This window comes from Schistocerca piceifrons, chromosome X, assembly GCF_021461385.2.
Source record: "Schistocerca piceifrons isolate TAMUIC-IGC-003096 chromosome X, iqSchPice1.1, whole genome shotgun sequence".
Lineage (NCBI taxonomy): Eukaryota > Metazoa > Arthropoda > Insecta > Orthoptera > Acrididae > Schistocerca > Schistocerca piceifrons.
The window spans coordinates 441,107,308-441,127,912 of NC_060149.1; the positions used below are offsets into that span (position 1 = coordinate 441,107,308).

The 20,605-nt window shown below is 36.1% G+C and overlaps 1 protein-coding gene across 1 annotated transcript in view; it reads left to right on the top strand.

Annotated features, from left to right (window-relative positions):
* The window catches only part of LOC124721446 (epidermal growth factor receptor kinase substrate 8-like protein 1), a 189,701-nt gene extending 179,805 nt beyond the window's left edge, over positions 1–9,896 (top strand). The window contains exons 12-14 of the mRNA XM_047246427.1: positions 342–615; positions 1,206–1,379; positions 5,163–9,896. Coding sequence (XP_047102383.1) covers positions 342–615; positions 1,206–1,379; positions 5,163–5,294 — 580 coding nt within the window. The 3' untranslated portion in view covers positions 5,295–9,896. The remainder of the gene's footprint in view (positions 1–341; positions 616–1,205; positions 1,380–5,162) is intronic.
* Positions 9,897–20,605: the final 10,709 nt, after the last annotated feature.

Below are 20,605 nucleotides of genomic sequence, written 5' to 3' on the forward strand. Positions count from 1 at the left end.
ATTTTTTGCCATTATTTGAAATTACAAATTACTCTTGAACCTCCATGTAATCCAACACTTTTTTTAGGACTTGATTTTCTCTCTTTTTCATATCACACACAGAGAACAAACACTTGATTTAGCATCTACTTTTGTATTTTACTGTTGTTTAAAAAGAATTTTTGTTTTTGTTTAATGAGTTTAATATTTTTTATCAGTTTGTGAAGTTCTGTAATTATCATATAGATTAAAGAATTATTAATGAGATATGTTGTTCAAATTTCATACTCCCTTTTAATACTATTTTCCGATGTCAGTATGCCCTGACAATTTACAAGTAATTTTTGTAATGTCTGTGTTAGGGAAAGATCGCAGAGTCCAGGAGGTTCTGATAGAGACTTCTCAGCAGTCCCATCAATGGGAGGAGTACCAATGTCACCGAGAGATATAAGTTCACGTAGTGATATTTCAGCAGATTCAATTGAGAGAACTGGTGGTGGAAGAGAAATTCACAGAGATCAAGCTCGCTGGTTGGAGGATCTTCGTAGTCGTGGAGCTAAGATTGTCCAGGTTACATATCCCAGAACGGCCAATAATGACAAAGAGTTGACTGTAGTACGAGGAGAATTTTTAGAGGTGAGATTTACTTATTTTTTGCAATGAATGTTATTATGTGGGACAAAACATAATAAAATTTATGTATGTTGTATTCATCCATCTGCATGTTACTGAATAACTACTTCAGTTTGAAATGTATCTTTTGGTTATGTAAATGCAAGCTTTAATGATAACAAGTTTTGAATTAAATTACTCTGTTGTGCTTAGTACTGGAAATTAAAGGCTTCCACAAATAAGACTTATTAGTGAAATAGGTGCTTAAACTTGAGCTACGTTTTGATAAAAAGAAGAATTTTGAATTCATAGTATTTTGTTTTAGAGTGTCTTATGAAGTTGTTTAGAGGATAGAAATGAAATAAATGGTAAAAAATTATCTTAAATGCTACTAGAGCTGGTAGGAATACACTTTCGACAATTTTAAACAGGCAGCCTTGTTATATTAATCAGTATTTTAAATTTTTGACAACAGCTTAATGATTATACTTGTATTCTTTTATTTTAAGGTATCATAATTGTTAACAAGGTTATCTTAATCCAGCATGTACATATTTTTGTTCTACAAGGCTAAGACTAATGGGTACTGAAAACTGTATTTATATGTATTTTAGGTCATTGATGACACCAGAAAGTGGTGGAAGGCACGCAATATTAGAGGCCAAGTGGCTCATGTTCCACATACAATAGTCACTCCATATCCACCAGGAGGTGTTGACTCGAGTGATGTCTTCAGCAATCCTCTGTATGCTCCACCAAGGGGCTATGACCGCCATTATGCAAGCCAGGTGGGGACAGATCAATTATCTAGTAAATAATTAATTTTTCTCTTGGCTGATTAGTAGATGGTAGATGGTGAACTTCAAGAATAAATTTTTCACAGAATTTTGACAGTTCTCTAGGAATGAAACTAATTTACATACAAAGATGTGATATATGGTGCATTTTAAAAATAAGAGGTAGTTTATCACATAGAAGCAATGAATAAGAAAATGTATTACATAGAAGGAATGAATAAGAAAATGTATTACATAGAAGGAATGAATAAGAAAATGAGGCATGCATTACAGGTTTCTAGCATGTGTATCCTCATATAATTTCTTCAGGTACTATTTCAGTTTCAAAGAAACCTTTGTATAAAATTGTTCTTCCTGTGAGGTGCTCCAATTTTGTAGTGAACTCCTCAGTTCTTCAGCTTTATCAGATTATTGACACACAACTCACTTCTTGCTATAGAAAAGAATGGTAATCAATGGATACTTCATCAGGACACTAAAATGGATGATTAATCTATTTATATTGGAAAGTTTTATTTGCCTCTTTTATGAGCAATGTGCAGAGATCAGTTGCTTTGAAGAAGAATAATAGCTAAAGTTTATCCTTGACAACTTCTACTCTGTAGAAGAGTTTCTATTATTGTAATGTGGTGGGTAGGAATTACTAACTTACATTTGTATATTTTTTTGTTTTTGTGCTGTAATAATAATAATAATAATAATAATAATAATAGTTTACAAATGTTCAGAATATAACCATATATACAAATTAATTTATGGTGTGAATGTAAAATGACTCATTCCACATCATTACAATCTACTGTGCAAAATCCGCCATGGAATATGTAACTAACTAACCAACTAACTAACTAACCAACCTTAGCATTACCTATCATTGGTCATAAGTGCTATGGTATAATTTTCTTAGTGCTTATGACAAGAGTAACATGCACTTACAGAAGTTTTGACCTGCCAACCCAGTGCCTCACACTGCAAAACTTTTCCAGTACACAATGTGGACTGAGCATTATGCACATGCGTATTCACAGATAAAGCAAAATCAATAAATTTTAAATGTGACTTCACTTTTTCTTGAAGTATTTCAATATAGTACTAGTAGACTCGATGAATCTGTGGCTGTTCAACTTTTATGGAGGATACCCTGCAGATAAATTCATAACCAAGCTCAATAATGAATGACGGTATGGCACAGTGGTGAAATGAGTCAAGTGTCAGCCTAAAAATCCAGAAGTCCAGGACTCAATCCACTGTTGATGCTAGCATTGTTTTTCTGTCACATGTCATTCTTTCAGCTCTGGCAGTGACTTGTGTAAGTGAGGAAAGCCGAGGGGCCCTGTGGTATGAAGTCCACAATAAAACTCGTAGCCCTACTATATCTGGCTGGTTAAGTAATTTCAAAGGCTGGAGGAAGGAAAAGCCATATCACCTCCAATAGTATGCATAGTAAAGAAATAATGTGTTAAAAACAAGGTTCAGGTTGAGAACAGCTTTAGCTAATGAATAATATCTTTACAAAATGAATATGTAACTGTGCTGATGAGTGTGCAGTGTTTTGAAACTTCCTAGCCAATCAAAACTGTATCCCAGATCAGGATACCAAACTGGAACCTTACCTGCTGTGGTTATTACCCATCAGGGTTCCAGGTTTGAGTCCTGGTCCAACACAATAGTTTCAATCTGTTAAGAACTTCCAAATAATATGTTTTTAGATTCCATGTTGCTGTTTAATTTCTTGGATTTTTACTTTTCTAGCTCTTCTCCATCTTCAATGGCCTCTTCCTGTGTTGACAACTTAATATGTATTTTTTTGCATCTATTTTTTCTCTCTGCTGTTTTAATTTCATGTTTATGTAATTACTGTTTTTTTTCCTGCATCAAAAGTGCTCACTTTCGTACTTCTCCAGTTATTCTTTGACAGCAAACATGATAAATTCTCCTTCCATTTGTCACTCCAGTCAGTGTTTCTCTAGTTTTGTTTTTTATGACATCCATTAAACTTTGCTTGCTGCTTTCCATTCTTTGTATTTGATCTATGTACAGTACTTTTGTTTAACTTGGCCCTATATTCTAACTGGCTTATGTCCCTTTTTGTTCGAGTCTTAGCTGCTGTTATTTACCATTTTCTATCTTTTGTTTTCCATGTCACCTCTGAATACAGAACCTGTATTTCATATATCAAGCTCCTTCTGGCCAAATACTAAATCCAAAACATTCCAAGCATCTTAGCTCCAGCTTAGTTTCTAAGTTGATAATGCCTGCTTTAAGAGTAAGTAATGTGACTCTAATTTTGATTGATACTGCAACTGATTCTTAAAGCCTGGTGATCACTTTATAAAATGAATTGTTCTTACATGGTCCAGTCACATTAATTAGTTTATTTTTGACATCAACATGCAATAACCACTCTCAGAGGTGGGAGCACTAGCAGTGGAGGGTATATAAAGCATGTTGGGTGTTGCAGGAAACAGTGCAGTCGTTATCTTAATGTGAAAACAAGCAATTTATCTGACATCCAAAATCATTGACTTTTGGGCCAAGAATGGAAACATTTCTGAAACAGCTAAGTTTGTAAACTGTTCATGTGCTGCCATGTTTAAAGTATACCATGCATGGCAAAATGGTGATTCCAAAACTGGTGTCGAGGCAACTCTGGTGCACCATAGGCCATAGATGATGGATGAATGATGACTGCAGAGATGTGCACAGATGAATAGACATGCAACTGTTGAGTAACTGACCACCCTGATGAACCATGGGGCAACCACCAATGTCTCCTCAATGACTGTTCAACAAATGTTGCTGCATACGGGCCTCTGCAGCGGGCAACTGGTTCATGCAACCATGCTGACTGTTGTTAATTGATAATGAAGCCTTGAATATAGGTGCAGTATAGCAACTGAATGTCCACTTACTGGCAACAGGTGGCCTTTTCAGATGAATAATGTTTTATGATCCATATGCATTGAACATCTGGCTGTTTGCATGTATGCTGTGAAACATCTGAAAACAAACACCCTGAAACCAGGAGGGAGCATTATGGTCTGGGGAATGTTTTTGAGGCTTTTCCTGCATGATCTCAGAATTGTGGAAGGCACGATGGATCAATGCATGTACGTGTTCATCCTTGGGGCAATGTCCACTCCTACATGCAGTTTGCATTTCCTCTGCATTTACCAGCAGGCCAATGCGACATGTCACACAGTTTTTAGTTTATGTGCATGGTACGAAGAGCACTGTGGTGAGTTTACCACACTCTCCTGGCCAGCAAACTCCCCAAATTTAAACCCAGTCAGGAATCTGTAGGATCACCTTAATCAGGCTCAACCGAGGAACCTTGTGCAGCTTGCATGACACTGGAGTCATTGTGACTCCACATCCTTGTCAGTACCTTCCAGAACCTTACTGACTCTCTTCATGCATGTCGTGTGCTGCAAAAGGTGGTTATTCAGGCTTTTGGTAGGTTGTCACATTAATCTGACTCGACAGTGTATATCTCACAGCAAATGTAATACACTAGTTTCAGACTGTTTGATCTGTGTACATTCATATGACCCTATCAGTGTACAATACCTTCAGAAATATCCTTGTATAGTTATTAGTTTCTAAGTAGGTAATGCATGCTTTAAGAGTTAGTAATGTGACTTTAATTTTGATTGAATGGTACACTTGTTTAGTTAGTGTGTGACAGTTTAGCTTTGAAGTACATATTATATTTATATACTAGTGTCTCTTACATGATTCTGAGAGAAGTTACTTTGTGTTTTCACTTTGAAGGATTCGCCACGTGATGGAGGGTCAGGTGATGGAAGAATGCCCACACGCTCACCACCAATTCCACCTCCTGCCCCAGCTGACTGGGTTCGTAAAGAAAGACTTGGAAAGAAAGGTGAATTTAGATACTTCTAAATATTTGAGGACTTTGTGGAAAGTCCCAAGCTCCGTCCTCAAAAAGGCCAGAATATTCACTGTTTTTTAAGGCTTTCAATTTGCTAAGAAAGGGATACATCCCAGTACTTTATGACAATATGAATGTAAGTGACTACATTGCGACAATGACTTTAATGAAACAATTTGTTTCACAATAAAATCACATACATGAAAATTTGAAGCAGCAGTGTCAGAGGAAAGCAGTGGCAGTATGTAAATGCTGATATGGTTTACACAGACAAAGAATGAATTGTTTGCATCCAGTGTCACACATGAACAGCAGATACAGTATAGGTATTAAAATCCTTGTAATACCACAGAACTGCCACAAGATGAGAACACACATATAGAAGAAAAACAATTTATTGTTATGTTGTATAGAAATGACTGCCTTTTATTATGAACTTTAATTACATTTTTTCTGTATGTGCCGACATGTTACAATACTCATCATAGTTTCATATAAGCTTACACAATATTATTGATAATCTTTTATTAAACTGAGGAAAGTGCAAATAAACATTGGGCCTGCATGTTTACTAATTACACATTATGTCAGGCTAATGTAGTGATTTAACTATCATATTTCACAGTCTCCTCATTTGGTCAGTTTTCAATGCAATACATGAATTAGTTAACTGTTCACAGGAAGTATTTGTGAGACTATAGCTGATTTTAAAGCTTCATCACTTACATAATACTTGTTGGTACAGTGATATGTATCTACCTCACTCATATAGATGTGTCATTTCATTTACCATCAGATATCATTGCTTCCAAACTGTCTGTTCATGCTATTTCATTATCCATAATCCATTCTTTGGTGCTTAAGTTAGTGATATTACTCCCTTAAAAAATTTAGATCTCCAGTTTTGTGGGACATTAGCAGTAAAGAGTTAGTCTTTAATTGTTTACAATGTGTCCAGGTGCTACTCAATCAGTAATTCATCTCTAAAATGTGATCACATTTTACACTGTTGCCTAACAATCATAGGAAATTTAATTCCTTTTAAAAAATGTTTTTTTTCTGATTGTCCTCTCTCTTTTGTCATGGCATCTAGAATATTTGCATTCATTGTAATGTTAATTCATTTGATTCTTTTTTCATGAAAACATTTTACCTTCGAAGAATGGTTTGCAGTTTTTACAGTTCACTGCATCCATAATTGTCTCAGATGTACATGTGCTTTGATAGGAGTATTAACATTCTGCAGTACGTATAATCATACACAAAATAACTGCAACATAGGTGATAGAACAGTAAGCTAACATTAAGACTAATTTGAATAAACAAAGGAAACCACATACTGTGCCACAAGGTTCATGTCCTGAATTAAAAATATAAAACCCTGATAATTTTTCCTAGTGGTGTATGGTTCTTTTTCTAAAGAAAGTTTACAGAAAAAGAGGAATATCATAAGTGTGAATGGAACAGAGAAGCTCACTTTACTGAAATGAGTGACAGAGCCAAAACTTTTTAAGTCTGCTATGAAAATTGGGAAACATTACCTGACAAATTTGGTTTGAAGTTAAAAAACACTTATTAATATTCATGAATAATTGAAGAGACTGTTAGGAACTGTGGGATGTGTATGGTAATTTTTGATCAGGGAGGTGAAAATGTATTTTTTTCAGTTTCACTGTGCATTGATGTAATTTTCTATCAGCAAAGATTTCAGTAAATCTATTACACATGCTGCATTTATGCTTGTAGAAAATTATTGACATCTGCACCCTTCACTTGCTTTGGTGTTGAGCTATATCTGTGCTATAATGGGAAAGCCTAGATTTTTCTGATACTTGAAACTTTACTTTTCTGCTTAATATTTCTTAACATGGTCATTTTCTTATACTGAAAATAGATTTCAGAATTAAGCATTCATAAATGCTTAAAACCATAAACTTGGCTGACATTAGTACTGCCATATAAAAATATAAAAGAACTGGCACACTGTTAATTTATCTAGTCACTGATAGTATTAAAACTATATAAAAGATTGATATTCATAAAGAAGAATTTAAGCATTTAAAAAGAATCTTTACTATTGCTGTTCAGTTTTAGACAGAACTTAGTGAAAACAGGGTGTCCAGGATTTAAACTCTAATGATATAAAATGAGGAGTAACGGATTTTCATACCTTCAGCTAGTCCCTTTACTAATCCTTACTGATTTCAAGCTTTGTTTTTCTTGTTTGCATAACACAGACAATTTTCTCATCACTATAAAATATATCTTCAATTTATGTATCCCAACCTACTGTAAATAAACTAATACTGAATGAGTTCACCTGTGCCACAACATGGTATCTCTGCTTGTCTCAAGATTTCTCCGCAGATTTATTTCCTCTTATCTAACCTTTTGTCAGTACAGCTCATTTAGTATTTACTGTCATTTTATATAACAACATTTTAAATACATCTAGCTTTTTTCATTCCATTTTTTCTTGTTATCTACACACATTTTAAACATAGGGTCATGCTTCTGGTGTAAAGAAGAACAGTGATTGCTTTGTTTGTCCATTGATCATTGTTAAGGACTGGAATATTTGTTACAGTCAACTCCCTATTACAATCAAGGAAAACCAAAAACCTTTGAACTGAGTCTGAGATTGCAAATTAACAAAACTGCAGTGTATAAATTATAGTGCAAAACATGAACAAGCACAGTACTATTCTCTTTTTTCCTTTTTAAAACCAGTCCTGTGGCAGATTAACTTTGAAAACGTCTAAGAAAACAACTAAAATTTCTTTATATATTGGTTTCAATGTCTTGTTGCCATAGCGCCTATCATTCATCAGCTTTTTAATCTTCATGCATATGCTGGAAAATTAATATTCTTTCAATGTTAATTGTGCTCCATGTTAATTTGTGACTCTTTGTTTCTGCATAATGCAACAGATTTAGTAATACACTAGAACATTTGTGTTGTATATACAACATTTTATACACAAGTATATTACAGATTATATAGATTTAGAGCATTACTTCTCTTATTGGCACACCTGCTTCACAGTTTTTTCCTTTATTTAAGTATTTTTCTGTCATCTACATCTGATGTGTTGTTATTTTGTGTATGTATCTATATGTTTATTTGTTGGCTTTGTTAGCTAAGTAATGTAACTTATTCCTGAAATTTATAATGCACTTTGGTAATCTTCTGCCAGTTACATTTAATTTTTGTAGCAAATTCACCGTATATTCTATGTGCAAACACAATGAAGTTACATCCAGAAGAATGAAAAAGTCTGTCATTTATTGCATAAATTCTCAAAGAAGAAGCACTGTATTTCAGTCTTGTCTGGATAGCAGTGAAGTTTAGTGATGAGTTTGTGTGAATACTGATGCTGCAGAGTGGGCAGAAAAAATGAAATTGTATGTAATTAGAGTTTCTTTGCATCAACAGTATACATTTGGCATTAAAAAGCTTTAAGTAGATTTTTATCAAAATTTGCCACAGAATTATTATTATTTGTTTATAAACAGTTACATCACCATCACCTCACTTAGATTTTGATTAAATAGTCAAGCTCTTAGGAATAATTTCAGCATTCAATATTAGTTAATATTATATGACATTTAAATTTAATACGTTAAGTTTCATTTAATTTCTGAATTATGATACTCCTGTATTTTAACAGTCTACCTGGTATCACACATTTAAGTGACTTAGAAAGTTTTAATATTGTTGGGTTCCACATGCTAAGTGAAGTTCATTTTCAATACCTCTACCATTTAAGTACCGTCAAGCTTATTATAATGTTGTAAAAGCTCTTAATGCACTGATATATAGAGAGAGAGAGAGAAAAAAAAGACAGTGCAAAGTGAATGCTGTGTTGTAGTGATACTGTATGTGGAAAACTGAAATAACAGCTGTAAACTAAATAATTTTTAATACTTCATTTACCTAACATAAATAAGTAAGAAAAGAAACCGGCAAATGTTTTAGATGGGGTAGGAGAATACACATTAGAACCTGTGCTGTCTATCTAATTGCATTCATTTCTTTTTGGCGATTTACATTTCTGTATCTGTCGTTACCCCAAGAAATTGCTTTTGGTATATTTGTATAGTATTTTCATGAAACAGATGACACAGTGGATAACATACAGGATGTATATATTTAATCTCATAATAATAAACTCAGCTTAACATAAATACAATTTATGTATTATTAAAAGGTTATAATGCCTGCAGTAAACACTATATGTTTTTAATATACATGGAGATGTGATTGTGAACTTGTCAATTGTTTGATGAATTTGCTGTCTTACTCATTATCAAAAAGTGGAGTTTTATGTAGTGACCTGTTGTTGTTGTTTGTCTAAAAAAAAAAGAAAGCAACTGTCCATTGTCCATGATAGCTAATTGTGGTGTCTCTTTCAACTGTGTATTGAATTCTTGCATTCCAAAGATCCCTTGTTTGTATATTGTGTAGTATGGTGTTTGTTATAACAGATTTGTTTACCTTTGCCATTTTTACTGTAAAAGGTGATTTGAATGTATATTTTTAATTATATTGATTGTTATCTGATAATATGTATTGTGAAAGTGAATAAATGTACTTATATGTAAGAACATAACTACTTCAGTTCTTTTATTTTCCTTCTATCATGTGCTGTCCCATTTTCCTGTCTCAATGTGCACAGAGGTTTTTGTGTGTAAAAGTGTGCTGTGAATGTAGAAGAAACTGTTTCTTATCAGTAAAAGTGAAAAACATATATGAGCTTGTGCTAAGCATTACCTCAATTGCAATTTTATTGAAATAAAAAAATGTAAATCTGTAGTTTTCCACATTGAGTTCCTGGTGACACTTCATTTTATGTTAACCCCGAAGATAAAGAATGAATCTAATGACATGGAACACTATAGATGCCTTCAGAATGAATGTGTTTGGTGGCTAAGAGACTTGAGAAACACTACAGTGTACTAGCTATACCAAGACCACGTATGGCAAATAACTATGATGTTGAGAACAGATTTTATATTCAAATTGTAATTTATTTGGCTCCTGCAACAGCAGTAACAGTTATCTATGCTCAACCATATCTGCAGTATCTTTTGTTTAGCAAATGTGTCACTAGTAATAAGTTTTCTTGCTAGAGACTTTGCATCTATCAGCTCTAAAAACTTCCATATATGTGCACAGTGTTAGTACTACTCCAATAAAATTGACGTAAGGATTTTCTGTTTTGCTGAACTGCATACAAATAACCTATTTGTAAGGTTAACTAACTTAAGTAGTTAACTAACCATATTACTGTCACTTATCAGTATTGTTTGATATGCCGAGTTACAGAAATGACTTTCGACTCTGAACAGAGTTCTGATGATGGCAGCCTGCAGAGAAGTGTGAATCATTCTCCCCCTGCCCCACCACCCCCTCCTCTTCCAGTATCCACACCAACTGACTCTGAACCTAAGTCCATTTCACACACACCCAGAACGAGTACTGTACTATCACGAGGTAACTACTCTATCATATAATTTCATAAATTTTAAATTTCTTTAGTGAAATAAGGAAATTTGCATACACTCTTTGTTAGTGTTTGAGAACCACTAAGTAGAGACTGAGAATGAATTTTTTGTCCTGAAATAATTTAGGCATGGTGAAGATTGATGTGCTATTTCACTAGCAGTCAGGTGTGCCTCATAAGTATTTGGAATAATGTATCTTCAGTACTGGTAAATACTCTGAAACCAGTCTTCTGGAATAGCTTTCACAACCACCTCTGATTAGGCTCTGAGCACTACGGGACTTAACTTCTGAGGTCATCAGTCCCCTAGAACTTAGAACCTAACTAACCTAAGGACATCACACACATCCATGCCTGAGGCAGGATTCAAACCTGCGACCATAGTGGTCGCGCGGTTCCAGACTGTAGTGCCTAGAATCGCTCGTCCACTCCGGCCGGCCCTCCTCTGATTTCTTTGAAATGATCTACCATGATTCAAGTTGCTTTTCATGTAGTTTTAATTTCAGATGCTGGAATAAGATGTGAGATGTGACCTGTATGATGATTGGTGGCCACCATTTAGTGTTATTTTTGACCAAATATTCTATAAAGTGTTTATAATATAAAAGCATGCATTATAATGATGTAGGAGATAAGAATATCAGGGTTCGTTGGTGTTGTCAAAGCACATAACTTTAAAAATTTGGTATGTTGAAATCATAATGATGAAGCCAGCTTTCTTATTTATTTTTGATGGATTTGAAATACAAGAGTTGGACAAAAATATGGAAACACCATAACCACAACACATTGCCATGCCTAATACAGCTCAGGAAAACCATTGGCATTCAATTGTACCATGGGATGGACCTGATCAGCCAAAATAGTCAAATAATCCTTGGCAGTAATGTGACCTTGCAGAGTAACTATGGGGCCCATGGAATACCACAATATTGCTGCCCAAATCATCACTATACCCTCGCTATGTTTCACTAGTGGGATGTAAATTTGGCCAGAAGTTGGAAACAGTGTGAAACAAGACTCATACAACCAAACTGTTTTCTTCCAATGCTCCAGAGTCCTGGTTCTGTGGCTTTGCCATCATGTTTCTCTGTTATGGACATTTGGATTACTGATGAGTGGTTCGAATTCCAGCTCACCCTGCAATTCCATGGTTCTGGAGCTCCTTTCATGTTGTTTTGACACTGACATGGTTTGCGAGTGAAACATTAATCTTGCAGCATGTTGAGGACATCGCACAAGTGCCATTTGTGGCCAAATAGAACAGCAAAACCTATGGGCTTGGCTAGCACATGCATTTATGTTCAAGCATGCCTTTCTTATGGTGTTTTCATATTTTTATCCAGCCCCTCTAGTTGTCAGCATACTCTCTTCCATATGGATAAAGGTCCAAATAAACCTACATTCTCTCTTGCTTCTGTTCACATGGTGACAATTTTGACATTGTGTACATAAATGTGTCAAGAAAATCAGTGAAAGCAGTATGTATCTCTCAGTATACTAACATGAGTTGAATCAGTGCCTTGTTTGCCAAGGTGTTTTAGTCCAAATTTTATTGAAACTGAGACAAAAGTTTTCTCGAAATCAATGAATCCCAGACAAAGTGTTAGTTCATACTCATTGCTTCATTCTGTGATTTATTTTATAACTTGCAAGAGACCCATTGTGCTATATCCACTTGTAAAGCCAGCTTGTTCCTTTGGCTGATTAAAATCTAATTTTTTTCAATGTGATTGGTGGCTGTATAACTGAATATTTTGTACATCACGGAAGGAGAATGACAATGATGTCCAGTTTTGGGTAATTGTTTTCTTTAACAAACATTCTATAAATAATTTTGCAAGTTGTTTTGTACACCTTTTCTTCCAGCTCATAATATTTTTATTAGAACGCCATTATCTCTCAGCCTCTCTCAGCATCTTCTTCATGCCTTGAATGTCTTTATACATCTTGTCTGGCATTATGCTAGCGCTCTCAATAATCTATTATTATCTAAGTCTGTATCTTATTAATTTGTTAACATATACAAACATGTAAAGAAATCTTGGACTGCTTGGACATTTTTCTATCTTTTGTTAATTATTGTGCTATTTTCCATCGTAACTAAGGAAATGTGACGTATACCAAAGTGAGTTTCTGTTTTGTTTTTGTTATACTTTTTTTTTAAAGCACCTAGAAGGAATTACCTGAATGGGATGGAAATCTGTATATATGATGTACATGTACAGACAAACAAAGAATTACAGTTTCAGAAAAATTCGATGATTTGTTTAATAGAAAGAGCTTCACAAATTGAGCAAGTCAGTAACATGTTGATCCACATATGGCCCTTATGCAAGCAGTTATTCAGCTTGGCATTGATTGATACAGTTGCTGGATGTTCTCCTGAGAGATATCGTGCCAAATTCTGCCAATTTGGCACATTACATCATCAAATCTTAAGCTGGTTGGAGGATGCTGTCCACAATGCTGTGAAAATTCTCATTTGGGGAGAGGCCCAGCATCCTTGCTGGGCAAGGTAGGGTTTGGAAAACATGAAGATAAGCAGCTGAATCTCTCATCGTGTACACACAGGCATTATCTTACTGACATGTAAGCCCAGGATGACCCGCGATGAAGGGCAACAAAACAGAATGTAGAATATCATTGATGTACCGGTATGCTGAAAGGATGCTCTGGATGACAACCAAAGGGGTCCTGCTACGAAATGAAATGGTGCCCCAGACCATCACTCGTGATTTTCAGGCCATGTGGTGGATGACTGTCAGGTTGGTATCCCATCATTGTCTGGGGCATCTCCAGACATATCTTCGCTGGTTGTCAGGGTGCAGTTCAAAGCAGGACTCAACCCTGAAGACAATTCAACTGTAGTCAATGAGATTCTAGGCTGGATGTGCCCAACACTACAACAAACCGACTTGTTGGTGTACAGAGGTCATTGGTAGTTGACCCAAGGGGCACCGTGAGCTCACCCCCCTTTTTGCAGGGTGCCTGTTAATGGTCCTTGTGGTCATTGAAGTATCAGTTGCATGGCAGACCAATGATAATGATGAATCCAGGACTCTGTGTGCCTCTCTTATGATTGCTTGGTCCTCACATTCTGTTGTCTCTCTAGGGAAACAGTTTTCATTTTGATGCTGTCTGCAGCCATATTTCACCCATTCTAGCCAACATCATCAAACAGTGGCATTGCTCCCATTCAGATGTTGCATGATTTGCCGATTACTCCACCTGTCGTCTTTGAGCCCAACTGTGCCTCCTCCCTCAAATGCTGACATCTGTGTATATTGTGACACGCCTGTCCTGAGGCACAGTTACTGTCCAACTGAGTACATGGAATGAAATTTGCATAGACTTTATGTCCTGGTATAGACATGTTCCCTGTTTACTATCCTTGCCAGCTGTGTGGTGAAATTGTGCAGCAGCATCACAATTCATCCATCGACTATCAACGCTTAGAATTTTGCGTTATCTGTAGATACCTCTATGAATATCAATTTGTGACCACACACCCTCTTGAAGATGTTTGTGAACAGTTTTGGTCACTTCAGCATATTCTATTAAGTTCCAGTTATTGTTTGCTTAAAGCTCTCATCTTCCCTGTAATAGTTATCTTGCACTTTTTGAGGTTTTCTTTTGTTTTGTTTTCTTCATACCTGCAGTATCTTGTGCTGTTTGCATAATTAACTTTGTCAAGTAGTTGCTCATTTGGACTACGTGTATAATCTACATTTTCTGAGAGTTTCAACTTATTGTTTAATTTTACACAGTATACCTTGTCTATTTTTAGATAAATCCTGATTATCTATATTTCTTACTTCTTACTGCATGATACTTCTTCTTTCCAATTTTTTTATATAGTTTTAGTCTGCAGCTTACATGTGTGTGATAACTTGCAGTTTGACTGTGGTTTAAGACTGTTGCATCATTTAATTTTTGGCCCCATTTTTGTTCTCTATTAGTCCATTTTCTCACTGCCTTTTTTTGGAATAATATGTTAATGACAATCATGTTCTTCTTCTTGGCAGATTCTGCCAATGTATTCTACTAATATAGGACCTATGCCATTTTTGCTGATGTGCCCAAACCTTCCTATTGAGGAATTGTTCTTTAGTTTCTGTTTCCCATTATTGTCTTGTAATGGGATTTTCTGTCACTTATCAGCTTCTGTAACTCTTCACAAAGGTCTTCTACTTTGTGATGAGAATGTGAACATGTTGGAGCATAGATTTGGATGACTTCCATGGAATATCTTCTGCTTATTATTAAAGCAGCTTTTGCCATTCTGTCTAAGATCACTTCTTTCTATATCCATAATATTTATTCATATTTACAATAAAGCTAACTCTTGAATTTCCTCCATACCTTTTCCTCTAAAGTTACCTTATTTTTTAATTCAATTAGAACTTTTTATCTGGCTTATGATAACCGTTCTACATTCCACGTTATCTTATTTAACTCCTCATCTATCTACACTAACCCATCTTCACAGCTCATACTTAAGTAATTTAATACCCCTAAATAACTGGTATTAGAAACAACTGATTTTCAAAGGTCCCTGCTGCTGTTTATTCAGCCAAAGATAGTGTAACAAGATGTGGGTTCAGAAATTGCTGAGTACGCCCCATGGCCTACTGTTTATGAAACCAAAATGGTTGTGAATAATTTAATTTTGTGATTTATGATACAAAATATTATTGCAATTTTCTGCATGTCAGTCCAACATTACCTACTTTGACAGCTATTGGACCATTATGACTTCATACTCGTCTGTTGAAAGGAAACAGGTGTAAAATATTAGGAACATTGGTCCACTTCGGCTATTTCTATAGAACTTAAAAACTTACCTGATTTGGCTGCCAGTTTCTGTTCAAGTCTGCACTATGTGAAATCAGAGAAATTTATTTTTCAAGCGATCTTTTAGGAAACTCTTCTAAAGATGAATCTGACCAAAATGTAATGAGAGCCCAGAGTACCTCACATAAACATTTCTGTGTTTGTAGCATCCTGACGTAGCATCCTATTCCTGGAGAGGATCTCCCTACCATTACTGGTTTTAAGTGCACACATAAATTATAAACTTTCAGACCCACTGAGGTGTTTGTTCAGTAGCTGACATTTGAAAGTACTGGATTTTTAAAATAAAAAAAAATTAGAAAAGGTAGAAAACGGAATATAAATGTGACGTGGAGAGAAAAGTGATACCATAATTTAGGTATAAATAAGAAAAAAACTACCAAATTTTTAGATTTCTGAAGGTAGGGATATTGTGGCAGGCAGAAGAAAGATGACAGTATGAGCAGGAAATGGAAGAACACTAGTAACTGCAGATTTTGTAAAGGAAGAAGGGGGAGAAAATAAGTTGGAAAGTAATTGCAGATGATAACTAAGTTAGCTGTTACCAGGAACAAAAACATATTTGAAGTATGAAAAAGGTTTTTGAAGGCCGTTACCAGTCACACCTTTTCATATTTTTTAAATAGTCGTGGTCTATTAACAGTCAATATGACTTTAAAAATATATCTGAAGTGCTTAGATAAAGTAAGTGTCATGTACATACTGAAGAGCTGAAGAAACTGGCACACTTGCCTAATACTGTGTATGGGGCCCCCCCACAAGCACACAGAAGTGCCGCAACGTGGCATGGCATGCACTCAACTAATGTCTGAAGTAGTGCTAGAGGGAAATGACACCATTAATCCTACAGGGCAGTCCATAAATCCATAAGAATACAAGGGGGTGGAGATCTCTTCTGAACAGCATGTTGAAAGGCATCCCGGATATGGTCAATAATGTTCATATCTGGGGAGTTTGGTGGGCAGCAGAAGTGTTTAAACTCAGAAGATTGTTCCTGGAGCCACGCTGTAGCAATTCTGGACATGTGGGGTGTTGCATTGTCCTGTTGGAATTGCCCAAGTCCATCGGAATGCACAATTGACATGAATGGATGCAGGTGATCAGACATGATGCTTATGTACATGTCATCTGTCAGAGTCATATCTAGACATATCAGGGATCCCATATCACTGCAACTGCACATGCCCCACACCATTACAGAGCCTCCATCAGCTTGAACAGTCCCCTGCTGACATGCAGGATCCATGGATTCATGAGGTTGTCTCCATGCCCATACATATTCATTTGCTCGACACAATTTCAAATGAGACTTTTCTGACCAGACAACATGTTTCCAGTCATCAACAGTCGAATATTGGTGTTGACAGGCCCAGGCGTGGTGTAAAGCTTTGTGCTGTGCAGTCATCAAGGGTATACGAGTGGGCCTTTGGCTCTGAAAGACCATATCGATGATGTTCGCATTGAATGGTTCACACGTTGACACTTGTTGATGGCCCAGCATTGAAATCTGCAGCAATTTGTGGAGGGGCTGCACTTCTGTCACATTGAATGATTCTCTTCAGTTGTTGTTGGTCCTGTTCTTGCAGGATCTTTTTCCAGCCACAGTGATGTCAAAGATTTGATGTTTTACTGGGTTCCTAATATTCAAAGTACACTCATGAAATGGTTGTATGGGAAAGTCCCCACTTCATCGCTGCTTTGGAGATGCGGTGTCCCATTGCTCATGCACCGACTATAAAACCATGTTCAAACTCACTTAAATCTTGATGAGCTGGCATTGTAGCAGCAGTAACCGATCTAACAACTGCGCCAGACACTTGTCTTATATAGGAGTTATTGACCGCAGAGACATATTCTCCCTGTTTACATATCTCTGTATTTGAATATGTGCTGTAGTGTATATTTAAAAAAATCCATTTCCTGTAACTTCTGCTTATTATTAAAGCAGCTTTTGCCATTCTGTCTAAGGTCACTTCTTTCTATATCCATAATATGGAATGGTTGTCCTAGAAAAAATGTAAAAGTTTGAGGTCTGATACCCTAGAATTTTTATTCTAATTAATAAGTAAATCACGTAACACTTCTTTCACCATTGGCAATGCTTTGTACTAGGGAAAAATTTCACATTAGGCCATGGTACAAGTTCCATGTTATACTCTAATGCTATTGCAAGTGAGAGGCAAAGGCATACCATGTGCAACAGGGCCTTCAAGTTTAGGACACTTTTAGACAAATCACTTTACTACACAGGTTTAGAAGTAAAAAAGGGTGTGGACAGTTGGAAAGGGGGGGGGGGGGGAGGATTCAGGCAAGAGCTAAAAGAGGAGGTATGATGCATTTTATTTAGATCCAAACTGGGGAATAATTGTGTGTATCAAGATAATTTATCATCACTGTTGCAGAACATGGGTGTTCATTACAGGATATAAATGAGAAAAGTAACTTGAAAAGTACATGGAACCTCCTGTTCTACATGAAACTATGTTCTGTTGCCAGTTCCTGACATGTGACAGAGACTGTTTGCTTGTGATAATTAATTTGTATGGGCCATTTCTGTGCAGGTCACATAAATGAGAGTGTACACTTATAATGACTCAGTTTATACATGATATCAATAGTTTAAAATATGAATCTCCAATTATTTATGTCTTTTCTAGTAAGGGGGCTACCTGGATATGAAATTTCATAGCAATGTTAGAACAGGGAAGACAAGGTAAGAAAATCCAAAAATCTGACAAGCATATTTAAAAGGCTGTGTGCTAAATAGATCATTTCGTTGGGTAGAATATGAAGACCTGTAGGCAGGAAGTGCATCATTTTGTGCCATAGTTTAAGGGGCTTATAGTATTAACTTTAAGAAGTAAACACACACACACACACACACGTGCGCGCCTGTATGATAAGAACATGCTGGCTGACTAGGCACTTCAGCTCTGTGGCTTGACTGTGATGAGTAGTTGTATGGGGTGGTGTGGGTAAGGAAAGAAAGGAGACAGGGAGTGGAAGAGTAGGTTGCGGAAGGAGTAGGAGAAGGATAGGTGACTGGTGCATGGGATAGGAATGTTGCATCAGCAATGCGTTAGATGAGCTCGTGGTGCTCACAATGAGCTGGAAGAGTGGGTTGGGGGGGGGGGGGGGGAGGAGGGAGGGGGAGATAGAACAGGTGGAGTAGAGACTGTGAATAAGGGGGTGTGAGTGAAGTTAGGGTCTTGGCATGAGAGTGGAGAACTCTAAACCCAAGCTGTAAGCTAGGTAAAACAATGTTAGAAGTTGAAACACTGATAATGTGTCTGTACCTTGCTTTTGGAGAAGCTGTGAATTAAACATGTGGCACACAAAATTTGATCATTGGAAAATCTGATTGAGGAGATATTGTATAGTTGTAGGAGATGAAATGCATGCCATACATTGGTTTGGTCAGAAATGATGTTCAATTGCAGAGATAGTTAATTAACTCAAGAAAGAACCCAAAATAATCTATTGATGAGATTCTAATGACAATTTAACCATCATTTGATCTTAATCTCTCTCAAGTCTGCTTTTTGCAATCCATTCATCCATGGTGTCTCAAGTATCTTTTTTTACAGCCCTAAATCCTGTAGTTGATTGTATGAGGATCATTAGGAAAGTAGGTGGCATTCTGAAAAAAAAAAAGAAACAAAAATTAACTTGAGAGACAATGGCGATAATATTTATTGTTCACAAAATATGTTCTATTAATTATCTACATTATTGCCTCCATTGTTGAAATAATGATCATATTTTGTGACCAGATATTGTACGTCTTTCTCACAGAAATTTGCTATTAGTGATAATGCTCAGCTGGTCACAGTTCCTGTTAACCAATCATTGTCATGGAAGCACCATTTAGAAATGAACAATTTGAAATGTACAAAAGAGTGAAACATGTGTTCTTTCTTAATGCTGTGTAAAAACTTTTCACTCATTCCTACTTCAATTTTGATGATTGGGAAATTTTCTCATGCCCTTAACTAACATTTGCACTCATCAATGACCATAAGCCCTGTCTGAACTTGTGCTCCATTTTTAATCATTTTGTAACTGAATGCTTACTAAACCCTATCTTCCTTTCTTACCATCCTGTATTAATCATTTTAAATGTCTGGCCACTGAAAAAAAGCAAGGAATATGTAAAAAAATGAGACCAGACTTCCAAATAGCTAGAATTATCAGCTGACCTATTGTATGTCTAATGATGAACTTGGTGAGAATTGGCAACTACTTAATGGATAAACAAACAAAGCTATTTTAAAAAATGAGCAATTGCAGTTTTTTCAAGAATTATCTTCAATTTAAGCAATGGTATATACTCATGCCACTCAGTGCATGAAAGACAAGATTTGTTGGAACATGAAATGCAAATAATTTTGATATTATGAGGGCTGTTCAGAAAGTAAGGTCCAATTGGTCTTCTTCTTCTTCTTTTTTTTTTTTTTTTTTTTTTTGCAACAGTTAGCCATACCTTCCAGCTACCTCTCCAGTCACTTCTCTGACTGTTACATTTGTCATGATGTTGTACAAACTTTCCAGTACCCTTGTCACAGAAAGCAGCCACCTGTGCTTTCCACCAATTCTCTGCACTAGTCTGCCTTTCATTGTTTGAGCCAAATGTTGTATTCATAGCCAGCGGTTCATGTGAGCAGAGATGAACAATGGAGGGAGCAAATTGAGGGCTGTATTGTGAGCGATCAAACACTTCCCATAAAAAATGCTGCAGGAGCATCTTCATTGCCCCTGCAGTATGCAGCTGAAATTTGCCTTGAAGAAAGAAATGCATGACATTTATGTTACGTGGGCTGCATAGCTTCAGGCAGAATCTCATACCAGATCCACATACTTTGCAGGAGACACTGTTGTTTTAGGCATTTCTATGTGAACACTTTGTGCTCTGAACTGAAAAGAGCAACGTGAAGCGATCGACAGGCGCGCTATAGGCA